The sequence below is a fragment of the Aythya fuligula genome, chromosome 1 (assembly GCF_009819795.1).
Source record: "Aythya fuligula isolate bAytFul2 chromosome 1, bAytFul2.pri, whole genome shotgun sequence".
NCBI classification, from domain to species: Eukaryota; Metazoa; Chordata; class Aves; order Anseriformes; family Anatidae; genus Aythya; species Aythya fuligula.
In genome coordinates, this window is record NC_045559.1 from 97,593,648 (window position 1) to 97,620,218 (window position 26,571).

Sequence of the window (26,571 nt, forward strand, 5' to 3'; positions counted from 1 at the left end):
GGCGGCTTCTCGCCCTCGCCCCGCCCCTTCACCCTTCCCCGGGCCTGCGCACTGCAGCCAGCGGCAGGAGCGCGGTGCCGGGAGCGGGGCGGCGGCCGGCGGCGGCGCGGGGTCCGCCATGAGCTTCCTCATCGACTCCGCCATCATGGTCACCTCCCAGGTAGCGGGGCGGGCGGAGGGGGGGCGCTGAGCCGGCCGGGCCGCGACGGGCCGGGCCGGCTGCGGAAGCGGCCGTTGGGACTCTGGGGGGGAGTGGGCGGGGCGCGAGGGCGCGCGTGCGCAGTGGTGGCCGCCGTCTCTTCCTCAGCCTGATACTGGTGTATAATGTCATACGTTAGCGTTGTTGCTCATCTCTTTGCTCTGTTTCGTTTATTTATTTATAAGTTTTCCTCTCCTTTCTCCTCCCCAGCTGTTAAATGTGGATCGTCTGTATGTGAATATGACCGTGTTACCATGCTTTGGCTTACAGGGGGCTCGTGCAATAAATTGCCTTTTCTCGTCATTTTCCTGTCAGCGCCTGCAGCCCTCTCCAACCAGCTGTGCTACCTGCTGTCAGTCTCCAGGCCTCAGTCCTAGCCCAGTTTTGCTCTCAGGGCAGTGAGCCTGGTGGTGCTCGCCCAGCCCTCCAGGAGTTCCTTGCTTGCAGATCACAGAATCAGCTAGGTTGGAAGAGACCTCCGAGATCACCTAGTCCAACCTCTGACCTAACGTTAACAAGTCCTTCACTAAACTGTATCACTAAGCTATACATCTGAAATCTACATCTACACTGTGTTCTGCTGTGCCACTGCTGGCATCCAGTTGCCTCTCATGCACGAGGAAATCACGTACATGCATCCCTAAATTTTTGTCTTTGAAAGTGCCCTGCCTTCACGGGGAGACAGCTCTGGCCTTTCCACGTGCTCTGTCCAAATGCTGTCTTACTGACATACAATGATTCTTCTCTTTGGTTTATTCAAAGATAACTTAAATACATCGTGAATTCTCTTTTGGATTGGGTTCTTCTAAATCGTTACACTTGTTTTCAGTCTTCTGAGGAATAGATGTGGTTACCCAAGGCCTGACAACATAGGCTCCTTTTTCTGGGTTAAGAAGGGTAATTAGTTTGGGCTGCATTGCATAATTTGTATTTATTTTAAGTTTGCAAAACTCTGCAAAATGGCTGGGATGTTAAGTCCATCTCGGGTGTGTTCTGAAACTTAACTAAGTCCTGGAGAGTGCTCTGAGATCCTTTGAAATGCAAAGCATTATTAGCTTGTCCTGCTTCAGCTAGCTTTTCTATGTGGCTTTCTACAACTCCAGATTAAAGTTTGAGCCATTCAGCACTGTCTTTTTCCTACCATAGAGATGCTTTTAACACCCTTTTCCCACATTCTGTCAGAGTATAGTCTGATTTAGTGTTAAGACCCCTCCAGAAAAATCAAATGCATGTGCCATGCTAAGGAAGTAGACTTTTTTTATAAGATTTGCATATCACTGCAAGATACATAATGTGGTCATTCAGGTGTTTGCTTTGCCTCCACTACTGTGTTTCCTGTAAAAACTATAAACTTTGCTTCTGTAGATTAGGAGTGTGAAACAAGAAACAGCAGTGCAAAGGTTCTGGCAGGCCAGGAACTGAGGTACTGAGAAGTTAGGAATACAGAGAAAAGCTGTCTTGGCTCAATCTTCTTTAAGATGATAGGCTTTTATACCTGCCACTGTTGAATATTTAAAATATTCTTCTCTACGTGGTACCATGGAAGGGTTAATCTTCTGTAGAGCTTGGGTGTGTTGGTTCAGCTCTGTTCCTTCCATTTCTTTAATCTACAGTCAGGAGTTGAGCAGCTTCTTATTCTGCAAGTTGCTGGATATAAATGTCAAGTGCTTCACCTCTTTTGCAGGTGCTGTTCTTTGGATTTGGATGGCTATTCTTCATGCGCAAGCTCTTCAAAGATTATGAGGTAAGAAGGGGCCTTTCATTACAATTCTGTATCTTAAAATTACGCCCTGTTATTGCAATATCCTTAAAACTGCTTCTGGCCTTTTTCCTCTCTTTAAGCTCTCTTATCTTATTCCTAGTTGTCTTTACAGTTACTTTCTTTTTCATTTCCTCTGTGCTTGTATTTAAAAGGCTCCTGGTATCTAGGGAAATGTATTTTTTTCTGGGGCCACTGAGAGTTTCTATATTGGAAACTGTTAAATTAAAAAAAACAAGTGGAGGAAGACCTGGGGTAATAGAAGGTTTTCCCTTTTGCTTGAGTAAGCTTGCCTTACATAATTGTAGAATTTCTGAGTCAAAATCAAATTAAACTTTCACCTTGGTGGGATGTGTTTGTTATGGCTGAATTGTTGAGGATTGGTTGGGACAAAACTGTCTTATCCCTAGGGAGCTGTAAGAAAATATAGTCTAGACAAGAGGTGGCATAAGTACAAGCCACTTTCAACCCCCCGAAGTTTTTCTGATACATATCTTATTTTTAAATCTAAGGTAAAGAGCATGGAGCTCAATAGCAAGGGCCTATTGTTAGTCAAGTTGCCCTAGGGCATTACACGCTTGAAGTCCCTTCTGTGTAAGGCATCTCTGTTAAATATGATGATAGCTTCAATCAGTATAATACTGAGCATCTTCTGGGTTTGCCCTCTGGTTTCTAACAGGCTGTTGTTCTTCCATTTCGATAAAATGCGAGGTGCCTTGAAGCAAGAGTTGTGTGCAATTTTACCTCGTGACTAATTTTTTTTACCTCAGGGATATCAGGATGCCATTCTATGAAGGGAAATGCCTGAAATCTCTGGCTTATTTTCTTCATTGCAGGTGCGACAATATGTTGTGCAGGTGATCTTCTCTGTGACTTTTGCCTTCTCTTGTACTATGTTTGAGCTCATCATCTTTGAGATTTTGGGGGTGCTGAACAGCAGGTGAGTTTGGGAGCTGACTGAAGGACTAGCCTGCCTAGTGTTCAGCAGCAGCTTCATGGGTAGATGAGATTTTGGTTGCAGAAATTCTGTGAGAAAATTGTCAACAACTCAACAAAGATATTTGAACTGGATTTGTTTGTCAGAACATGAGACTAGAAGCCCTAAATTCCTGATTTTCCATGCAGCCACTTATTGGTGTGGACTAATAGCAAGGCTTTAATCTTTGGCTTTTTCCATTTGTGAAATAAAAGAACAGTTTCTTTCATGGGAGTGTTGTGAAACTTCAGATCATGCTGAAGAGCACATTTTAGATGTTAAGGACTGTAAAAACTGTAAGCACTTTTTTTTTACACTGGTCAAAACAATAAGATGTGAAGCTAATTGTGGAGTGAAAACTGTGCTTATGTAGTACTACAGTCTTTGTGAATCAAAGGCACATCCTCCCTTGACAGAGGGGCTGGTAAAAACTGAGTACTTCAGAAATCACCAGGAGAGAGAAGGTAGAACAGTAACACGTAGAGGTTATCTGGGATTCCTGTTCATTGTCTCTCATCATACAAGGCTAAGAGAGCAATCAAAGGAGTTGAAAGGCACAAAGTTCAAAACTGATAAAAAGGTAATGGTAGTTTTGACTGCACGTTATTAATCTGTAGAGCTTGCAGTCAGAGAGATCACTGTGGAGAATGCTTTCATGAGCTTCAATAAAGGGTTGGAAATCAGTGTAGATGAAAATGTCTGCCTCTGAATTAGCTAGGGGAGAGGTGACATGGATCCTCTGATGTTCTTCTTCCCTGAGGAATGAACAGGGTATGGGTGTGTATTGGGAACTGGACATGTATTTTTCTGTGAAAACTAAGTGAAAAGTCAATTCAAACAAGATGAATATCTTCTTGATTTGGCTAATATCTTTTGGTCAGAGGAGTATTGATTGTGTGTGTGTGTGTGTTTTAAACTCTTGGCAATGTCTTGTATGTGAAAAAATGCACTTTGAAACATATCAAGTTGTGAACAGTAAGTATTTTTAATCTTTTCTATTTGAATTAGCCATTTTTGACTCGGCCATTCATTTCAAAATTAATTATTTCTTATACATCATTTTGACCTAATGTTCAACTAGGCAAGTAGTACACCAGATGAATCATGATGCAACCAGCATTAATCACTTCAGAAAATAGAGTATTTTTGAAAATAGCAGATTTTTCGGGGTAGTTGTTAGTTTTGAAATATGCATTCTTGAGCTGTGTATGGTGGAAAAAAAAACAAAACCAACAGAATATGCTACATGCTAGGCCAATATTATCCAACGTACGATTTAGTTGCAAGAATTTCATTGAGATGTGATTCTTTGAGAAATTTTCTGTGTTATAGCGTGCTGATCTGTATTTTGGCTTTGTTTTAGCTCTCGATATTTTCACTGGAAGCTGAACCTGTGTGTCATTTTGCTCATCCTAGTCTTCATGGTACCCTTCTACATCGGTTACTTTGTTGTGAGCAATATCAGATTATGTGAGTACTTGGTTTACACAATGGGGCTGCTAATTTGAGACTATGCATACAAGTGAGATTTTTTTTTTTTTTTGAGAGAGGTGTCACTATTCCTGTATTTCTATTCTTCCCCTAACTTTTTCCTAGCTAGTTAACTTCTGCGTGGAACTTAGTGCCTGAGCATTAACTATTTATTGAATAGTTAGGGGATACTTTACCTGACCCCAACACATGTAGCTTTTCTTTCTGGGTTTTGACAAAGATTGGTGCTTGGGAGTAATGTTACTGGAATTTGTTCCTTTACAATTTTAAGCTTGCAGCCAAGCCTGGGAGACGTTGGCAAGCCTGTGTTCTGTTAAGGGGTGAAAGAAATAAGGCAGGAAAGCTCAATACATGCCCTTTTTTTTTTTTTTTTTTTTTTTTTTTTTGCATGTGTACTACTGTCTGGTTGAGGCCTCTTCCATGTGCTAATGCACATTTAACCTTAAGCTATTGATACTCATCACACTCAGGTATATAGGTTGGGAGTATTAAATATGTAGTTTTGGCATTATAATGAAGTTTCCAAGTTTCACGTTCAGCATCTCACAAGAAAGATGCAGCCAAGTGGTTCCCTGTTCACAGCACAGGCATCTTTGTGCATCCTTAGGGAAAAGCCAAAGTGGTGTGTCACTGTGTTAGCTCTTACAAAAGGTGGTGGTGTCTCGAGCAGGAGTTTGGCAGGAAGTGAAGGGGTGCATACTGCTAGCTCTGGGTTTGTCTGGTGGCACCTGTTTTGGCTACCTGTGTTCAAAGCAGCCTTTGGACCAATGTTTAGTGATTTTGCAAGCTTGAAAAAGCCTTAAAGGATGAACTTCTTTAAAGCGCTGTTTTTGTTTTTTCCTTTCCATTAGTGCACAGACAGAAACTACTTTTTGCATGTGTTCTATGGTTGACATTCATGTATTTCTTCTGGAAGCTGGGGGATCCATTTCCCATCCTCAGCCCAAAACACGGTGAGTTGCGTATCCTTGTTCATCCCTTTCCTCCTGAAAATAGTCTTTGCTAATCTGACCTTTATCTTGGAGCTTTAATCAGTCTTAGAGCTTTAATTTAGCTCTACATTTGGGACTGTAGAAAGTAGTTCTTGCAACTCGGTCTGATTTGAAACATGGAATCTGAATGTTGTCAGACAGAAGTAGTTGGATATACCTGAATTATTTGCATAAGTTTTCTCCCAGTACCACAGAAAAACTTTAGGGAAGTGGATGAGTCCTAACAGCCTAAGGTCTGCAGGAACACTGTACTTCTTGAGGAGTTTCCTTCATCTCCACAAAACGTATGACGTTTTGTGGTTACAAGTTGATCGCAGTTTTTCTTCACTTGTTATTTTTCTTGTGGAGACTAATGTACTCTAAAAATAGAATTGACAAGCAATCCTTCATCTGAGTGTTGTCAGTCTGATTATCTTTTTTTCTTTGTGACTGAAATCAGATCAATTTAACATAGGTGGCTGACAGGCCAGTTGATGAAACATGGCAGAGTTCCATACAGCAGAGCTATTTAGACTGTAGCTAGCAACGTGTCTGGCAGGGCATATTAGCTTCGGTACAGCTTCGTACACCACCTGAGTCCACAGACAGCACAGTTGCATGGTACTAGAATGTGAGTTGATAAGTCCTGCTGGATACCGGAGCTATTTATATGCAGAATTAGCTTAGGTATCTCTGCATTGCACTCATGGAACCAAGAATATTTATAGTGTGAAGATACTGCGTGGACCTGGAATAGTTGGGGTCCCGACAGATCTTTTCAGCATGTGCATAACTGAGGCTTTCTACAGTCTTGTAAGGGACACCTGGGTGTGCTTTAGACCTAGAAAGGACTAGTTGTTACCTGGATTTCCTGTGTAACTTATCCTGTCATTATCCCCAGTGCCAGAGAATTGTTTCTGTGTTTTTCTCAACAGGAAAGATTCAGGCAGTTTCACTTAAATTGGTTAACGTGTCTGTCAGCATAGATATCCATCAGCTTAATCTCTCTATTCTTTGTGAGGCTACTTTATTTCGTGCTCATTTATAAGGTTAAAAATCGAAGGATACCAATTGCTATAGAGTCTGCTCACCCTTTCCTCTGTGATCCTGAAAGTTACCTAAGAGAAAGTGTGTATCTGTGTTTTATAATTGTGTCATTTGCCAGTGAAGTACAGTAGCTTGTAAATAGCACAGATCACTCTGCACAGTGTTTCGTTGCCAAGAAAAAAGTGTATCCACTTCAGCTGCAGAAGGAGCTTGACTTGGCAGAACATAATAACCCAATGGGAGTTTAGCTATAGGGTTTAGGTAATCCCAATTCAGACTGCTGAAAAGGTTCTGTGGAATTGAGTAACGACTGCAGATTTCCATAACTGGTAGTGTTTCTCTTGTTTCTGTTTTTTATCTTCTGCTTTACAAGATAGTACCTCCACTTAACAGCTACACAGTGCCTTATCCTGCCAGGTGTAGACAGAAGTTAGGAGGAAAGGATACTGAACTTTTTGTCCTGCAATACTGCTGGGGTGCTGATGTACTGACAAGGCAATGGCAGGGCTTTGTCCTGATTCAGATGTGTAGGATCCTGTTGTGGAAGCCCTTTAAAGTACATGCACTGGCTTCCTTAGTTGGAGTTGCTTTACCTGGGGATGGTGTTGGCACTGTGCTGCAGCTGGTAAATGCACTGGGCACCAGGGCTCTGTGTCAGGAGCCCTCGATGATGTAGTATGACTATATGCAGTTTGTGTAGTAGGACTTTGTAGACTTGAGTTTGGGAGCTCAGTGTAGAGAGAAGGTTATTCCTTACTTGGATTACGTACTGGTGTGAGACCCTTATCTTCATCTGAGGTTATAAAGCATGTGTTTTATGTGACCTGATCACAAGAGCAGGGATGCTGTGAGTGTTATGGGGGAGCATTGCTTTAGCTGGTGGAATGTCGTATCATTTTGAAGGCACCTCTGTTTTAACTGCTGCTATCTGACAGTGTGTGGGGCAAAAGGCCAGTATGTTGTAGCACATTCTGTAGCTGGTGTAAATCGCTGTGCAGCTGCACATGACTGGGTGTCTCAGTCTCCCTTTGTCAAGTCCTTTTGCTGTGTTTTCATCATTTATTCCTCTTCTCTGAAGCATGAAGTGCGGCTTGGCGCTTGGCCATCTCAGCTTTGCAACCATGTAAGCTCCAAATGTGCTGTGTGTAGCAGCTACTCTATAAGGAACTCTCTAAATAGTGAGTGATGCTTAATAGCACATGGCACTGTGTCCTGAGAAGATGAGTGGAGCTCTGTGTAGGCTGGGAAGAATAAAAGTGATCTCAGTGCTTGCTGCTGGTTGCAGCACAGGGTTGGCCTTCATGCTGTTTAGTGAATATATGTTTAAAAGTTCATCTTGTGCTCAGATAGAATGCCTGCTTTGTGGTCACCTCTACTGACTTAAAAGCACGAGTTGCAGCAGATACGGGGAGGATGTCTGATGGTTGGTAGGATAAGGCTTCCTCGCTATGGTCCAGAGAGTTTTTTTTGGGCCAATTTGCCAGGAGCAACTCGTTTAGTAATTCTAATCCTGTTTTTTGCAGAAGTGGCTTTGCCGAAGATGCCTGCTTCATAGTGTCTGGCAGATAATCTGTCTTCCCACCTCAGCAAAGTCCAATCACTAGTGTTTTAATAATTTAGGACCACAGCATCGACCAGTAGTCCCCCTCAGATCACTCTGAAGCTTCCTCATAGCCTGAGTTTCCCATCCCTGTTTTTAAGCATGGTAGAAAGTCTCCATCAGAAAATGTCACCTCTTTGTTTTCGTACTCTGTGTCTATGCTTCATATTACCTCTGATCATTGCAGCGTGAAGGTAGCTGGTTTCATTAGACAGCTCTGTATGTGTATTGTTTCATGAAGGCACCAACTTGGGGATTAGATGATCTTTCAAGGTCCCTTCCAATCCCTAACATTGTGTAACTGCGGAGCAGAATGAAGAGAGCAACTGGTTATTGATGCTGTGTTTCTCATCTCGCAGGAATTCTGTCTATAGAACAGCTCATCAGCCGCGTGGGTGTGATTGGGGTGACACTCATGGCTTTGCTGTCAGGATTTGGTGCTGTCAACTGTCCATACACTTACATGTCCTACTTTCTCAGGTAATTGCAGCCTTGTGAAATACTTTGTCCACCTTTTGAGATTATTCTGCTTTTCCTGGTGGATTGACTGAAGTGTTTTGTTTTGTTGCCATTTTCCCATCCTTTAGGCTTTTGTGACAACTTTTTGTTTTCTATGCTCTAAGTATGCTGACTCTAGCTATTGCCATTTTCCATCACTGGAGTGTGTTCTATTCATACAAGTTTCTCTCTTCCTTGTTCCATAAGCATATTTGTGTTTCCCCTGGAATGGGATAGCAGGCCTAACTGGGTGTCTCCATTTTGCAGGAATGTGACAGATGCAGATATTCTCGCTTTGGAGCGACGACTCCTTCAGACTATGGATATGATTGTTAGCAAGAAAAAAAGGTGAGAAGTCAGCAGTAGCATGAGACGATTTATTTCAAGAGTTTGCAGTCAGCATGGTGTAAGATAGTCTTCAAATTACCGAAACTTTTAGTCTTCTCAGGGCTAGATGTTCCAGTAAATCAGGTGGCTGAGTGAGGTGGGAGCTGTACGGTTTATTTTTGCATAAGCAACTTTGGTTTCTTCCTAGTCCTGTGCTCTAATATCACCCTTTCTTACCACAGTGGCACAGATTAGGCTTCCCAGACAAGTTCTCTCTGATGGCAACTTGACTAGTCTAAGACATGTACTTTTCTCTCCTGATGAATAAATAACCCTTAATCCACCACAGTCGGTCTCTCTTACTGGCAGTTTTGGTACAGCAATTAGTTCACACATATTGAAGTTTCTGGGTCAATGCTGAAGCACACTAGTGAGCTGGCGTGGACACAGCTATATAAACCTTGCCATTTGCAAAAATATTAGTTAAGTTCAGTGGATTCGCAAAACGTTGCTAATGTGAATGTAGTGTAGTGTACAGGCATCCTGCCAGAACTCTGCTGTTGTTGATCTAGCTTATTCCCTGCACCCCAAGTGAAAAAGCTACTTTCAGAAAACAATGTACTTGCATTTACACTAAAAGAATTTTTGTGTGCTGTTACAAATGGCATATTTCATGCCTTACCAGTTGTACAGAATAAATAAAATTATCCATGTCTCTTCGAAGGTCTGTGTGTCTGACATTGAATTCTCATGACAACCCCCAAATCTTTACTTTTGGTGCACTCATGTTTTAATGGAACCTTTTAACGTATTACAAGGTAGCATAACCTTGCTGAATTAGTCACCAGCATGCATATGTGCTGATCAGTATTAGCATATGAAAGTGTAGTCAAAGCATATCTTCTTTCTTCCCTTTTGGAAATGTTAAGTGGTGAACAAATGTTAACTCAGTATGTGTGGTGATGTGTGAGACAGTAAGTAGAGAGAGAATTTATTTAAATGGAGAGGTTTAATTGATTGATATAATTGACTGGGAGCATAACAACATACTGGCACTGGAGCTGAAAGATTTCTGGGTAGTGCTGCTTCCAACTGCTCTTTTGTACAGCATTTTTTGGACCTCTGATCTGGGGGAGGGTCACGTTGGGTTAAAAGTAAGGATTTCTGGGACTAGCATTTTCTGGAGATAGTTGTTGAAAGTTGTTTTCACTAATTCGTTTTGCGCAGGAATTATTGTTCTGTCCTTCCTGAGTGTACTCAGTTGAAGCATTATAGAAACTTGCCTTTAACCTTGGAGGTTCTTTATGCTCATCCTTGCAGACTTTGCATAACTAAGTCTCAAGTTCAGAATGCCTAAGTTATGTGACACCGTTCCTTTATGTTACCTCATATCAAAGTCAAATCAGAGCACCTGAAATGGATATATCGCATGTATCATACTTCACCTTGACATAGATGCAGTTCTGCTGCAATGCTGTTTTTCATTTGGGATGGAAAGGGGGAACCACGTACTGGACAGATAACAAGGATTAAAAATGCAATTATTGCTTATATTTTGCAGCTACTGTGAGGAATTAGATTATTTTAGATCTCTGTTATTTGCAGTCTATGGGCATATGTGCTGTGAGGAGTGCCCCATGGGTGTTTCTTCTGTGTGTGAAGAAGTGATTTATTATTATTTTTTTATTACACTGCTTATCAACAACCTTGTAGAGGGCTCAGTGCCAAATTTAGTGATGCTGGCTGCAGCTACAAAGAAGGGACTGAACACTGTCAAACTGGATTGCCTTGACAATCCTATGAACAGTTTTCAGTTGAGGAGTAGATGGATAGCTGGCTTACAAATCTCAGTAGAGAGAAATGTAAGTGAACAAGGCCAGAAGCCAACAGTGCTTTTAGGAATTATGCTGCAGTACACATGAGAGTGTGAGGGACAATATGCAGCTGCTGCTGTAGTATTGGATGAGTTTTAGAAGTCATGTTCAGTTCACTGTGAGCGTCCAGTGGTTCAGTCCAATAATGGATTTATGTGTTTCTGCTTCATAAGAGCTTGTCATGCAGCCTAGTAGTGAGTGACAGCATATCAGAGAGTGCTGCTGCAAACCACCCAGTGCTCACGCTTCTCTGGAGGAGGCAGAACATGATAGAGGTGTCCAAGGGGAGAGAGGGGCATGAGAATTTTTTCAGTTCCTAAATTTGAGTTAGCACAGTCATGTGTTTGAAGAAAGTGACTAATCACGTGACTGAGAAAGCCATTTGAATATTTACTTTTAATTGGATGTAAATCCCTTCAAGCGTTGAAGCAGAATTCTGAATAGAAGTCTTAGGAAGTGTCTCATTGAATCTTGCTTGATTAGATCTGGGCTCTATTCCAGAGCTAATCAAGATAATGTTATGAAGCAAGATTGGTGCTTAGGGAAATAAAAAGGCGGCATCTGTTTGCAGTGAATTTAGTTTAACAGTGTCTTCTGAGGAACTGTTTTTTTTTTTTGGTTGTTGATGTTTTTGTTGTTGTTTTTTTCTTTTCTATAAAAAGACTTTAGGAATAAAGTCTTGTGTTTTCTGTTCTTGCAGGATAGCAGTGGCTCACAGGACAATGTTCCAGAGAGGAGAAGTGCACAACAAACCCACTGGCTTCTGGGGAATGATAAAAAGTGTTACAACATCTGTTGCAGGCAGTGAAAGTATCCTTCATCTGCATGCTGGCACCTGCCCTGGGAGGCGGCTCCAAGTCTTCATTTCTTTTGAAAGGAAGAGCCGTAGATAGGCGGGTTATGAAGCACTTGTGTTTCCACACATTCTAAGGTCAGAGTGAAAGTCTTCATGGCTTCTGGGAAGTTTGCTCTCTAGCACTGTATCGTCTCACCTTTTGCCCAGGGATTGAACACACAGTTTTACAGAGACACTTGGGAGTTCTATGCTGCTGCCCGACCATATAAATGTGCTGTTACATTACCACAGTCGAGGTGTACAGCAGGTTGCAGGACATATGTACACACTTGCTGTGTCACATTGCAGATGTCTACCCTGTCACAACACTGGAGTGGGAGGAAGTTTTCTGTTCTGATGTATCCTTGGCTCACGCAACTTACCTGCTTGCATATTTTTTTCATAACTTGAAATACAGTCTTCCAGGGTGGAGAATTAGTGGCATAGTTGGGCAAAACAACAGCACCGTCTGAGGTGCAGAAATAATTTACCCAGCCCATAGTTGGCTTTTTGGCTGTGTTGGCAAGCCATGAGCAGTTTCACAAAAAGGTGGATAAGAGCAGGTGAACAGACATTGTTCTGCCCATGTGAAAGGGGTAGAAGGAATTCAAGAGCAATTACAAGGCTTTGTATTTCTCTAACTTGCTATTGCCTACCAAGAATTTTTTCCAGACCATTTCAAGTGCACAGTTTGTATATTTAAGGCCAAGGAGTCCTCTTCCTTTCCTTTTCCACTGGCTGTTAAAATCAAAATTTTGCTATTTTACTAGACTTTTCATGATAGTCACTAATTTCCTGGGGCAGTTAGGCAGTGGCAGTGGTTTTGGTTTTGAAGATGATGGGAGAGTGACATATAATGTACTCTGATGACAAGGGATACTGATCACTTTGGAGCAGTGGTCTTAGGGAGCTCTGGTTCTGCACCATGTTCCCTAGGCAGAGGAATAAAGAGCTTGTTGTTTAACTGCCTAAATGCTGTCTGTTACTTGCCTTCTTAAAATAGAGTACTGTGCAAGATAGGTATCCTTGAGATTTCTTTGGGTGCATTAGGACCCTTGGTGCAAGGAGCACTAAGACTGAATCAGAAAACTGATCTGGATCATAAAAGTAGTCAGACTATTAGACGTGGCTTATGGGGTGAAGGCAGGGAATGTTTTCTTTTTAATTAAGAATTTCTGATGTATGCTAGCCTTGACTATGCTGGTTTGCCAGATCTGTCCCTTATCCAGCAAGAAGTGGATGCCCTAGAAGAGCTGAGTCGGCAGCTTTTTCTGGAAACTGCTGACCTGCATGCAACAAAGGTACAAACCAAAGTAACTGCCCAGATGGGCGCTGGGGGCCAGAGTGGCTTGAAAGAGAATGTATGTTACAGGAAATCGTAAGCTGTTTAGTAGGTGAATGTTGAAATACTGTGATACGGTGGAGTGAGAATCTGTTTGTTTAGTTTCGGGTCTTGATGACAGTTTATTTCCAGTTTAGATATACGTTAGAGCATGCCCCTTGTTCCTAAAGTCATTCAGAAACCTCTGAATTTAGAGGTGTAGAAGGATAAAGGTGTAGTTGCCACTGTTGGTGCACCATTAAAATGTATGGTGTTGTGTTGTGGGTGATCATGGTAATGATATTTTTCTTTGTGCTCTGTTTCCCCCTCCTCCCTTTTGTATCTCCAGGAGAGAATAGAGTACTCCAAAACTTTCCAGGGAAAATATTTTAATTTTCTGGGTTACTTTTTCTCCATCTACTGTGTCTGGAAAATCTTCATGGTATGTAAATTATTTACCGTGATTTATATGGATGTATGCAAGTGTCATACCCTGCATAGATTACGCTATATGTGCACTGCATTAAGTAAGGTTCTAGTCTACTTAAAACCTTGCTTCTGGAAATTCTGAATGAAAATAACACATTTTTTTAAATAAAGCTCTGCATCTGTCTTTTTGGAGAACCTTAGGCAAGTATTTCTTAGGTGTGTGTAGTTTTGCACCTTTTTAGAGTACCCAGCTGCTCCTCCCCTCAGTCATGCAAAGCAAGAGTCTCACAGGTAGCAGCGAGGTGCACTTTTTATGTACGTGTTTGAATGTAAATCCATCTCTGTCTTGCAGGCAACTATCAATATCGTCTTTGACCGTGTGGGGAAGACAGATCCAGTCACAAGAGGAATTGAGATCACTGTAAATTATTTGGGAATCCAGTTTGATGTGAGAATTTATTAATCCTTACACTCCTTTCAGTAATTCCTACCTTAAGTAAATAAAATCATACTGCCAATAACGTAGGAGTGATAGAGCCCTGAGAATGCATCTTTGGCTTCCAACTTATGGAAAAGGAAAGGAAAATGCACCATGAACTTTGTTTTTAAACTGATATTATGCTGGGAGGGTGATGTGGTCTTGCCAGAGAGGCAGTGATGTGCGTGCTTGTTTTGGGCAAATAGAAACATGCTAGTTGCCCTGCTTAGATGAATATATTTATCTGCAGAGTAATTACATTTGCCTGTACATGTAGACGTTCCGTAATCTGCACTTTTAAAATCTATCCCTATAAGTACAGGGTTCTTTGTGATTTGTGTAAGTTATATCTATATTTCTTGTGTGTTAAAAGTAATCGATTGCTATTATAATTTTGAAAATGTCTGTTATGTAAACTTGTCTGCAATGGATATCAGTGCAATTAGAAAACAAAGAGATCCTGAAGAATTGGCAGCTATACAATGTGGTGTAAATGGGGTTAGTGTTAGAGACTTAACTGTATTTCTCTTGTTGATACAGGTGAAATTCTGGTCTCAACACATTTCCTTTATTCTCGTTGGAATAATCATTGTCACCTCTATCAGAGGCTTGTTAATTACACTTACAAAGGTAGGTTTGGCCAGGACCATCTTATGTGTTTTTTGGTGAGGAAAACTGTTATCAGGTCTTTAACTTTAGACAGAGCATATACTGTGTAAACGTTCAGTACACACTTATGTTTTTAATATCTGAATGTAAATCCATGCAGAGGGAGGCAAAACATCTTTTGCACTGTATTTCCCCAGTCAGTTTTTATTGTTATTCTCAGGAAGAAATGTAGATGTTCAATGTGATGTTAAATGTAAGCATGGGTTCAAAATGATGCTATAGCCAAGGTTTATTAGTAAAGTTGCTGAGATTGTGATTAAAAGGATTTAGATGGCCTAATTTGAATTGCTAGTTCTTTTTATCAAACTGGGAAGGCATTAACTTGAGACATGTGACTTATCATGATGACCTGACTTTTGATGCCTAAGCTTAAATATGAATGTATCTTTTTATGACTTCTATTATGTGGTGCCTGCCACTGGCTTAGGAGATTCATGTTTAAGAATGCAGGTTTCTGAAAGTAGGTACAGGCACTTCTCCAAAAAACATGCCTATGTTTTTTTTTTGGTTGTTGTTGTTTTTGTTTTGTTTTGTTTTTTTAAATCTACTGAATGGCATGCTGCTTTCATGATATCGTAAGGAATCATTGTTGAATTACTTATTTCCAGTACTTTCTTTTTTTTTCTAGTTCTTCTATGCCATTTCCAGCAGCAAGTCCTCCAATGTTATTGTACTGCTTTTAGCACAGATCATGGTGAGTATGCAGAACCATACATATAACACCTGTATACTTTTATGTGTATGTACACATTTGTGTGCATATATATGGAGATAATAGTCTTTATGTGCTGACCCATCTTAACCACATAGCCAGTTGTGAAACAATTGCTAGTTTATCTTTTTTTAATTTACAGGGTATGTATTTTGTATCATCAGTGCTCCTGATTCGGATGAGTATGCCTCTGGAGTATCGCACTATTATAACAGAAGTCCTGGGAGAGCTCCAGTTCAACTTCTATCATCGTTGGTTTGATGTGATATTCCTAGTTAGTGCACTATCCAGTATCCTCTTTCTCTACTTAGCACACAAACAAGCTCCAGAAAAGCATATGGCCCTCTGAGTAAGGACTGCAGTCACTCACTGCTCTTTTGTCCTTTCTGCTGGACTGCTGCAACTCCTGTGGACTGCAAAACTTGAAGAGAGCCATGACTGTTCTGTACATTCCAGCAGTGTAACTGGCTCTTTGAACTTCCACAGGTCTTCAATCAAGCCCTGTGGCTCATTTTGTTTAGGTGCCACAGCCTGAAGGAAAGGGAACGCACAACTGAATGTGAGATAATTCATTGCCGAGGAATAAAGGGAATCCATAGTACACCAGTATCTAGGGGGATCAGAAATTACATAATAGGCTGTCTGATATAAGACCTCTTGGTTTTAGAACATCTTCATAGAAGGCATCAAGGAAATGTGATTTTTCTTTTTGAAAAGCAACTCATAATTGGGATTCAGAGGATGATAATTCCTGAACTGGTTGTGGGTGTCTGTGGAATTAAATAAGCTTTTTTAATATCTCATGCAAGCATCAGAGTTGTTTTTTGTCAGCATGAAATATTTATTTGGAAGTGAGCTAGAAAGTGGCTGGGGTTTACTGCCTAGCAGAAGTGAAATGGAGAGAAGTTGAAGGAACATCTGTATATCGTTAGTACTTGCTGTTATCAGCTGGAGCTTAGCTGTCTGTTGCTGAATCTCAACTTAGTTTCCCCTGCCTGTATAAATGGAACAGAGGCTTTGGATTCCTGTTGACTCCTGCTTGAGTTCAGCTTGAAGTCAAAGATCACAGCTATGCCTTGTTTACCTTCTCTGTTATAAATGTGTTTACCTTATATGTTGTAAGTTTGGTATTCCCTACTACCTGCCTATTCTTATACAGTAGCCTGTTTCCCCTTCTTGATGTTATTCAAGGCATAAAAGTAAATTTTATTCATGTGACTTGAACTTGCAGCTTCCCATAGACACTCTCACAGACATTGTTATAAAATTCTTCTGGAACACAGCTCATAGGTGATAAGGGTAAGACCTGGGGGAAAAAAATAACCACTTTATAAACAATTTATTTCTGTATTGTCTTTGGTGTACAGGAAGGAGGCAAAGAGTACAATAGCAGTATTACAGAGCCATTTATGTCACATCCAAGACAATGTGATATTAACTTGGAATGAGACAAACTTGCGTGACTGAATTACACTTCTAACTACCAAGATCCACAACTGTAGGCAGAGAGAGTAGTGCTTAACGATTTTGCATTACAAATTATGAATTTAGCTTAATGTTTGAAAGAAATTTCTGCAGTGTTAGTAGGAGAAAGGAGTGTAATAGACAGCGTACATCAGCTCATGACATATCACAGTGGTTGTACTGCCATAAATATAGCACAGATTGTTGCCACCGAGATCAAGTTAATGGGCTTGGATTACAAAGAGAACTGCCTCTCCTGGGAGATGGCGAGGAAACAGTTACTCTTTATTAAGAGCTTATCCTTAAAAGGCTCAGATACTTACGAATTTATGAAATGTTTTCTCCCTTTGCTACAGCATGCTTAACTGTATACCTCTACTTATTAAAGCCTTTATGGATGTAAATGACTGACTCCCCACTTCACAAAGCAGAAAGCCAATTGCAGCATGTTAAATGACTGCATGTTACACTGAAGTGCTTATTTCAGGCAGCTGCATTTCAGCAAGTTATTGTGGTCCCTTACAGGTATGGAGGTCTCCTAGGGGTAGCCAAGTCTTGGAGGTGTAGTAACAAAGAATGATTGAAGAAGGAGTATTTGGAAGACTTTTTATTTGTTCTTATCATAATTTGACTCCTCAGAATTTTGTGTCGTCACTGTTGTCTGTTCCTGCTGAGGCGACTGAATGTGAAGAAGAGGATGAACTTGCCTGCAGAGGAGTAATAAATAAGTTCTGAATTATTTTTAGTTCATAAACATGCTGGGTAGTCTGCAGTGTCATGAAGGCCTCTTGCTTTAATCTGTACTAATCATACATTTGTTTGGATGACAAAATGAGCCAGCAAATGGGATTTTTGTCATTGAAGTGCTCTTTGGTTACTTATGTTTAACAGAGAAAATTGTTTAACAAAGATTTCCTATTGTTTGAATCCTGTATTTGCTGAATTTGCACACAAAAATGCTGCTGACTTCAGATCTGCAAAATGCTGCTTGGTGACTAAGGAACTTTTGAAAAAATCTTGCAGCTGGACACTTGCAGACAAAGGTAATGAAAAATAGATAGGAGGCAGTATTGGTCTTATTCTTCCCTGACTGTCTCTCTTGCATGATTAAAAAAAAAAAAAAAAAGTATTGAAGATTGACCACTCAGAGGGTTCAAAATGACTGTTTCAAGAAGAAATACCTTGCTGTTTTTCTGACTTGTGTCATGCTTCAGATTCCTTTTACTATCATAATGTGAGCAAGATAATTTAAAATCTGCACACTTCTTAGAAATTGTCATCATAACCTGTCAATTGCTCTTTACAAAATGATTTGTTTTGAAATATTCCACCTTGTTTCCCCTGAAGCAGGTTACGCTTTTTGGTGTATTTAAGCACCTTTTTTTTTTTTTTTTTTCTTCTGCACTTTAATGATTTGTATTGCCTCATTAAGGCTCACAATGTATGGATTATTTTATTTCACAATATCCTCTGTATGTTTCTTTCTGCAATTTTATCTTGCATTAAAGATACTCACTTGCAGTATGTGGGGGAAAGGATGAGTTGTTTACAATAATCAAATCACAGCTTCCCTATTAATAACAGACTGACTTGAAAAGAACAACACAAGTTAAAGATCCTAGCTCAGGTATACATAGTAGGTAAAAAAAGTTCTTTTCCTGTCTGCTAAATGGTACCTCAACATCTGTGAAATAACAATGTTACTCACCCTTTCTCTTGGTTCAGGGGAGGTTCGTTCGGACTCTGCTGGTATGGTTTCTGCATAAGCAGCAGGTTCAGAAGTGTCATGGATTGGATCTGCCATAGAGGCTGTGATGGGAATGTTCTGGTCCTGGAAGTATTTGTATGCATCTTTGCTGCACACCAGTACTGTTAGCTTGTCACCACTACTTTGGATTCTTGCCACCACTTTGTCATAGGACTCATTCATCACATTCTCCCCATTCACTTCCACCAAAAAGTCATTATTTTCTACACCTGCTGTGTCAGCTGGCCCGTGGCTTTGTACCTGCAAAGGCAAGTTCAAATTGATATTAGCATAAAACTTGAGGAGATGCATTAGCAACTTATGGCTAGCTAGACTGTTGTGTTACTGCTCATTTTTTGTTATTAGTTTATGTAACAGCAAAATAAGCATGGTAGGAGGGATGTGTGGGGCAGGAAACAAATAGATTGGAAGAAGTAATAGGCCTACTCATTATCCACATAGAACCCATCTGTTTGAGGTTTAAGATGCATCTGGATTTTTTTATAAACTTTCCTTATAGGTGGCATGGTAGAATCATACAGACAAGGTGAAAAAACAATTTTTGTATTATTGGCAGTAACTTAAATTTAACTTTACTACATTTGACAGATTCTTTATTAATGAGTGGAACCCCTCAATAGAACTAAGGACATAGATAAAATTTGAGATAACAGAAATTTGACTCTTAGACATACTGAATTCCACAGGTGACGTCTTAATGTCTTTAGGGAAACCTATAGCTCAAAAATACCTATTTAAAATACTAATTTTAGCATGCCAAGTTCATGAATAAAAATAAAAATGAGGCAAAACCTGGATTCTGCTTCCTTTTAGGTATCTAATGGAATGAGTTTTTTTTTTTTTGGTGTTAACATTTAATCTTGGTCCTCCAATATCGGTTTGACTTTAACAATTACAGCTCATATCCAAGTGAGCTGGAGGAAGAGACTTGTCTTTTTTGTGGCATTTCTTGAATGCATTTACACCATGGAAGGGAGGACACTGCCCAACAGACTACCCAGGCTTTTTGTTGTACATTGTCCTGCATTAGTACCTCATTAATAAAGAGTCCAGGTTTGTTCTTGGCCATGTTTAAACTGAAGCCAAATCCATTAGGCCCTTTCACCATCTTGCAGATTCTTGGTTTGTGGTTCACTTTCTGCTCACTGTGCAACTCCACTTTTTCCTCTGTTTTAGTTGGAGCTGGATCTTTTCCTCTGTTGTAGTATGAATAAGGAGAAATCTGAGCCTGAAAAAACAGTGACAAAGGAAAGTTTAATATAGAAACTTCTACTACAAAATTTGTAGCTTTTATGCTAACTATGCTTTATTTGAAACCTTTTTTAATGATTCAGATTTAAACTGCAATGAACTACTTTTTGCTGTTACTTTCTGTTCAAGTAGAAAACTAGAATGTTGATCCATGTGATAAGCTTTGTTCAGTGTTTTCTTCAAAAGGGTACACAGCAACGTAGCTCTGATTTTGCTGAAGTATGGGTACGTCTTAGACATTTGCTTCAAGATGAAGAAGTCTCTGCCAGAGCAGACTGGTTGTTTTGTTGCTGCTTCTGTCTCTTTTTAATGATGAATTATGAATCTTTAGCAGTAACTTGCATTTTCTTACCAGTTTGTACATGGCGTCAGTCTCCTTATCCACTACCAGTAGTGTGGGTTTGGTCTCAGATTGTTTAATCTTTCCCACTACGCTCTCATGATCCAAAGCATCCACTCGCTCACCATTGACAGCTACTAAGATATCGTTATCTTTGAGACCTGCCTTGGCTGCTGGGCTCTTGGAATCAACATCCTTGATTACATGATCTAAGATCAGAAAAGAAAAAAGATGAATGTGAAGGAGTACGCTTGGTAAGTGTAACATTATTTTGTATAGTAAAGACTAATTGTTCACTGAGGGTTGAAGCAGTTTCCCCAGTGTAGTCTTGTTTGCAACAGGTCTGTTGAGGATTTCTTTGAGGTCAGTACTAAGAAGCCAGACAAGGAGAATGAGGTTTGCAAACCCTGTACAGGAATAAGCTGTATAGCAAAAGTCATGGCCTGTGTGTTAATTTGGTTCTTACCACCGGTGTTTTGTTCCATACGTAGATAAAAGCCATAACCATTTTCTCCTTTCTGGAGCTCAATAAGTCGTGGTTTGAGGGGAAGCAGTTCTAGGTTGGCTCTCTCTTTGTTCAGTGTCATTTTCTGGCTTGTGTAATAGCGGTCTGTTTCTTCGTTTGAAAGTAGAAACATTACGTGATTTCCAGAATTCTTTACCTGCATAAGTACACGAACAGTCTCAGTCAGATGAGACCCCTTCAACAACATGTAGGAATTGTAGCTACTTCAGTAACTGGTATACTGATAGGCTAATGGTGTGAGTACCCTTGGTCCTCTTTCATATCCCTCTATTACTGTTTCTAAAGTCTTTTGGGTCTGTTCAACCTCTTTCTCTAATTCTGTCTTTCTCCAGTTCCTTTCTAGATTAATGGGTGCCCTCTTCACTGATCTTAACTGACATCAGTCTGCAGCTGATGCTGTAGTAGCCCATGAAACAGAAGTGTTGCACGGTTCCATAGTAGTGTGCACTCAATAGTGTTTCTGGCACGCCAGAGCATGCTGCCTGCCTCACGGCCCTCTGAAATCTCTTCAGCTCCAGCTGTGCTTTAGCAATGCCAACAGTGGGAAGCTGGAAGCCTCATTAGCAATGTTGTTTGCAGCTGAGGCCAGGCAGTGAAATTACTTGCAGTTTAATTTTCGTTAATTGTGGACTTCTTAGTAGGAGAAAGGAACTGCTGTCTAAAAACATGAATTTACCCTGTTCCATGCTAACTGTATCATCAGAGAGTTCCCCCTCTTCCTGCCCTGAAAGCCACATCTGATGTCCTGTCCTCTTACTATTGGGAGTATTTCCAGGACATCTAGAAACAGAGCATGTTTTATTTAACAGGATTCTTGGCAACAGTATAGTTCTCCTATTTAGCTTTTTTTTTTTTTTTTTTTTTTTTTTTTTTTTCCTGTTTTGATGGCAGTATTCATTCAGAGTCAATTCAAGAGGCTGCATGACATCGCAACCAGAGCAGAGGGGTACTCTGCTGTGCTGATCATACACAAACAGTAGCTTCCAAGATTTAGAGTGAAACATTTAAACTAGCCAGATCTGTCTCCTCAGTAACCCTGACAAGTTGCTGTGAAAGCGGGCCAGAACAGGAGATGAATCAGTATGCAAACAAATACCTTTTCCACCACTTCCTCATGTGTGTCATTTTCCACATTTTTTCCATTGATTTCAATCAGGCGATCGTTATTCTGGACACCAGCCTTTGCAGCTGCTCCTTGTGATGACAGATCTACTAGGAACAACCCCTTCTTACCTGAAATAGATGAAAACTCAGTACACAGGGTAATTCACTGAAACATGGCTGCATTTGATGGTTAAGGAAGTCCAGCCCTGGTGTCCTTAGACACTTTTGATCTCTGCTTATGTGCAAATTGTAGTGGCACTATAAACCTTTAATGTAGTCACACCTCTGTCTCTTATTCTACCCTGGAAAAATCACTTCTGTGGGGGAGGAAAGCATTTTCTTTTTTTCATTGCCTGCAGCTCAAATAATCTTATTCCTCTACCAAAAGGGTTTTGCATATATTTCACATGCATTTCTCTGTCAAAAGGGCTGATGAAGATAGCTGAGAGTTTTTATTTATTTGTTTTTGGCAGTTTGAAGTGAGGAGCTGTGTTTAATGTTGTTTTATACACTTCAGAACTTCCTGTGTTTGGAAGGCTTCCATGTTTGGCCTTTCAATTATACTGTGCTCTGAAATAAATACCATCTTTATAGAGTTGATGCTTTCTAGAAGGCTTACCTATTCTGTTGACTGGCCTTGGGGAAAAATAGGCATGCGTGAAAGAGATTGAAAACTCCTCACTTTTTAAATGAAATAAGTCAGGAAAAGCATTTGGTCTTCCTTCTATTACAGCTGTCCAGAACCTTGTGTGGTAGTTTTTGAGGTGATTTGGAGAAATAGAACAGGACTTAAAGCAGCAGTTTTAATCTATGTCTGATATTCAAGCCTGTGCTGCAGAAGTTGATCTCTGCACCCCATAAAAATGTGCTCCTCAAAAAAAACATATGCTGTACAGAAATGGGCTGGAGATGGATCTGAAACCACCTCACTGCTTACTTCCCCTCTGCTAGCAATAACAGTTTGTGTGCTCCTACAACAGTGTTTTCCTCTGTCTCTGCTGTCACATATACGCCATCTCCCCTCCCAGAGCTCTCACCTTCTATGGTTTTCAGGGAGAAGCCATAGCTCTTCTCCTCCTTCACTAAGTAGCAGAGCCGGGGTTGTGGAGCTGGAGTGATTGCTCCATTGGCCATGGGTGGTGTGGCCTGCTGCTTCTGCTGCTGTCCTTTTGACACCTTTTGACCCAGGTCTTCCAAGTTCACTCCCTCCTTTTCTGCCTTTTTATAGGATGCTTCATCCAGAACAAGAAGTACAACAGATTTCCCACTGTTCTTCACAATCTCCACCACCTGTAGTGAAGAAAGTGAAATGGCAAGCAGGTGCTAGAGTGATTGACCTATAAGATTTCTCCAGAAAGGATTACACTGTTTTACTGGTTTTGTTGTCACATTCCTCTGCTTATGCAATATGGAGGCACCTCAAAGGCATTTCATGCCCATAGTGGGTGATAAATGATGCAGGGAGATATCCAGAGCAATTGACTCAGCTCTTGGGCTTCCTAGCTGCAAATGCCATAAAAATGGAAGAGAAAGCTTTCCATAATGGCAGTGGGTCTGGGTCATGGAGGAGTGGTGTGGATCCCAGATTAAACAGAGATGTACCTGTGTATGTTCCTCCTTGTCTACAAACAAGCCATTAACCCTGAGGACTCTGTCTCCATCCTTCAAACCAGCCTTTTCAGCTGGACTGTTCTTTTCCACATTCCGGATGAGATGTCCTGCTGTGTCCTTCTCAATATGCAGGGAGAATCCGTAGCTCTTTTGTTTTTTTCTGGTCACTTTACATTCTCGGGGGTGGAGAACAGAAGTCATCTCTACCAAACAGGATGGAAAAGGTAAGTGAGAGCAAAAATAGCAAGCTGACCTAGATGTGTTCCCTCTAAATATATTCTGAGACAATTTGCTTCAGAATTCTTGGAGTTTTGTTGCTCTGGAAATCCAGCTGTACAAAGGGAGAAGGAATTAATCCTTTTTCCTTCCCCCTCCTCGCTTATTTTGGCTCCATCTAAAAGCAAATTAAACAAGATGAAGAGCTGGAAGAAAGCAGTTGTCTGCCTGTGGTAAGATGGTGAAAACTGAGGTGAGAATTTAACAACAGAATTATGTCTTACAGAGGAAAATTAATGGCTGCACCAAAATATTGGAACACTATAGAGAAGTTAAGTGACAGACAGTTTTCACAGGATGGTAGAGGTTGGAAGGTGTGTCTGGAGGTCATCTGGTCCAACTCCTGCTCAAACTGGGCTACCTAAAGCAGGTTGACTGAGACCACGTCCAGGTGACATTTGAATATATCAAAGGAGGGATACTCCACAACCTCTTTGGGCAACCTGTGCAGATGGAAGAGCAGGTGGAATCAAGGAAGGACCTCATACTAATGAGGCATTACTGCTCTTAGTTATTTTAGCTAAACAAAATTAAACTTCAGGAAAAGAAATTGTAACTGGAGCGTTGTTGACGAGGTCACCCTTGGTGACAGACTTGCATTGGAAGGTTGAAGGGAAAGACTTTAAAGGAACTAGCTAGACCTTTGTCTCCAAGAGCTACAAAGCTTTTCCAGCTGTTTGTTAGCTCTACATCTCAGTTTCCAAACAAAATGGTGTATTTAATTTTTTATTTCTGTTTTCTTTAGAAGTTACTGGTAGAGTCAAAGTTCTTGGAGTTGCCCATGTTTTCCTCTGCCTCAGAATCTTAATAAAAAGACTCTGATTCTGTTGTGAAGAGGAGCTAACAGAGACATTTTACTGAAGTATATTGTGATATGTGAGACTTTGGTAAGATAGTAATATAGGTTTGTATTATGAGGTCTAACAAAAGCGTGGAATATTCAGGCATACACCTGCTGACAGTGTGAATGTGCCATCTGGTAATCACTTGGAGGAGAGGTAATTTAATACTGTCTGTCTGTGTGAAATGAAACAGAGGACTTGGGCTGCTATACTTATCTTACTATTTTCAAATGAATCCTGAAATGACCATAAAGCCTCAGTTTGCTGCCCGTCTGCAAAACTTTGTCTCCAACCATAATGACCTTAACAATGCAACGAGACATCAATCAATATAAACATGTAACACCATGTGGGAAAGGAAGGGAAGAAATTAAATTTGGTTTTGGATGTGGCAGGCTGCAGAAATGTTGGCAGTAGTTTGATTCAAATGATTTCCCAATGAATTTGTGACGATTGGAGCAGAATTTCCAGTTGGTGTCTCCAGGGTGCTGTGTTACTTTCCCAGAGAAGTCGAGGCCAGCTGGTTAAGGACTTGATGCTGGGGATTGCTACTGAACTGCTATTAGGCAGCAACCTTTGTCCTCTGAATGTTCAGGAACAAATCTTCCTAGAGGCTGTGTCAAGGCATGTGTCAAGGCCAGGAAGTTGTTTGAGGATGTGCAATGCAGTTTTACTGTTTTTCACAATGCCTGATGAACCTGATAACTTCATGATGAGTGGACTGGCTCTGTGACAGGCAGAGAACAGTGGATGCTGATCTCCTTAACTTTTGCAATACCTTTGAGACAGTCTCTTGTGCAGTCAATGTAGCTGATTTGGTGACATATGGACTGGATCTAATTAGACGGGCAGAAAATTGGCTGGGACGTTAGGTTCAGGAGGTTTTGATCAATAATACTTAATCCAGCTCTTGGCTGGCTATTAGTGGCATTGTTTAGGGCTGATTACTGTGGCTGATGCTGTTTAATATCTTTGCGACATGGACAGAGAAACAGAATAGATTCTCAACAAACTGATGGATAATACCAAACAGAGGGACAGAGGTCAATAGAACAGAGGATAGGGAAGGACCAATTTAGAGAGACCTCTACAGTCTAGAGAAATGGCATGACAGAAAACTCTTGAAGTTCAACAAAGAAAAACAGGAAAGAAACTGTATCTAGACCATGCATAACAATTCAGGCTGGCTTCTGGCTGTCCAGAAGACAGTTTTGCAGGACAACACACAAACACACAAGCTGAATGTCAGTTGTGTAGCTTTGCAGTGAAGAAGGTCAACTGTATAGGGGGGAGCACCTGACCTGTAGCCAACAGGTCAGTGGAGGCATTGCTTCTCTATTTTTGGCACTTGTGAGACCCCCTGTGAGTACTGTCCCTGGTTTTGAACTCTCTGAGTCATTAAGATATTGGAGCTCGTCCACTGAAGTGGTTCAGATTTTGGAGCACAAGATATTTCAAGAGAGGCAGAGAGAGCTGGGTTCATTCAGTCTTGGGAAAAGAAAGCAAAGAGATGATCTTTACGTAGTCTTCAACTACCTAACTGGATTGTGTTGACAGCGCAGATACAGATTCTTCTTGGAGGTTAATACTGACAGAATGAGAGGAAACAGATGAAGATTGTCTGTAATAATTCCCATTAGATGGTCTTAAGGGCAGCTTTGTAATCTTGGGCGCTGTCACATACTAGAACAAGTGCCCAGAGAGGCTGTGGAATCTCCATCCTTGGAGACACCTGGATGAGACCCTGAGCAACCTCATCTAAGCTGGACTGGTTTTGCATGGGGGTTTGGACTAGACAACCTCCAGAAGTCCCTTCCAACCTAACCTATTCTATGCTTTTATTATATAGTGAAACTCCATTTTAGGTGATGTGCATCATTAGGGTGGGTATTAGATTTGGAAAGTAAGAGAGAGTTGTGGCCAAGTAACAACTCCAAAGTTCACTGTCTTAGGAAATCCTGCCAAAGATCTGTGATTGCATAGGAACAAGATGAATGATGACTACTTGCTGTGGTTGGAAAGTCCAGGTAATTAGCAAACCTGATGATCTGTGTTTTACTGGGTGGATTTTTTTTTCTCTCTCCAGATAGAAGTTTGTGAGAAGGCCAAAGTTCTGTTGCAGAGATTAGACATTAATCACAACCTAATGAATACTAAGAAAATTCATGTCTGCATGCACAGATTTCCTTGCAATTCTATTTTA

At 40.8% G+C, this 26,571-nt stretch overlaps 2 protein-coding genes across 2 annotated transcripts; one reads left to right on the forward strand and one right to left on the reverse strand.

Annotated features, from left to right (window-relative positions):
* The first annotated feature begins 86 nt into the window (after window positions 1–86).
* On the forward strand, window positions 87–17,759 carry GPR89B (G protein-coupled receptor 89B). The gene is made up of 14 exons (XM_032207369.1): window positions 87–160; window positions 1,884–1,943; window positions 2,795–2,898; window positions 4,298–4,404; window positions 5,277–5,378; window positions 8,403–8,523; window positions 8,809–8,889; window positions 11,443–11,552; window positions 12,790–12,878; window positions 13,248–13,340; window positions 13,680–13,775; window positions 14,346–14,435; window positions 15,103–15,168; window positions 15,329–17,759. Exons 1-14 carry the CDS (start codon window positions 119–121, stop codon window positions 15,533–15,535), a joined length of 1,368 nt encoding a protein of 455 aa, XP_032063260.1. The 5' UTR covers window positions 87–118; the 3' UTR covers window positions 15,536–17,759.
* PDZK1 (PDZ domain containing 1) lies at window positions 17,286–23,451 on the reverse strand. Its single transcript, XM_032207368.1, has 8 exons — window positions 23,242–23,451; window positions 22,677–22,929; window positions 21,632–21,768; window positions 20,476–20,671; window positions 20,022–20,218; window positions 19,452–19,646; window positions 18,359–18,658; window positions 17,286–17,357 (listed from the first exon to the last, which is right to left on the reverse strand). The coding sequence occupies exons 1-8, from the start codon at window positions 23,449–23,451 to the stop codon at window positions 17,286–17,288; spliced, it is 1,560 nt and encodes a 519-aa protein (XP_032063259.1).
* Window positions 23,452–26,571: the final 3,120 nt, after the last annotated feature.

Coding starts and splice junctions, on each gene's coding strand:
- GPR89B (XM_032207369.1), top strand. CDS start 119: ATGAGCTTCCTCATCGACTCCGCCATCATGGTCACCTCCCAG. Junction 1,944..2,794: donor AGCTCTTCAAAGATTATGAG/GTAAGAAGGGGC, acceptor TCTTCATTGCAG/GTGCGACAATATGTTGTGCA. Junction 11,553..12,789: donor ATCTGTTGCAGGCAGTGAAA/GTATCCTTCATC, acceptor CTGGTTTGCCAG/ATCTGTCCCTTATCCAGCAA.
- PDZK1 (XM_032207368.1), bottom strand. CDS start 23,451: ATGACTTCTGTTCTCCACCCCCGAGAATGTAAAGTGACCAGAAAAAAA. Junction 22,930..23,241: donor ACAAGGAGGAACATACACAG/GTACATCTCTGT, acceptor TCTTCACTACAG/GTGGTGGAGATTGTGAAGAA. Junction 21,769..22,676: donor CTCCCTGAAAACCATAGAAG/GTGAGAGCTCTG, acceptor CATCTATTTCAG/GTAAGAAGGGGTTGTTCCTA.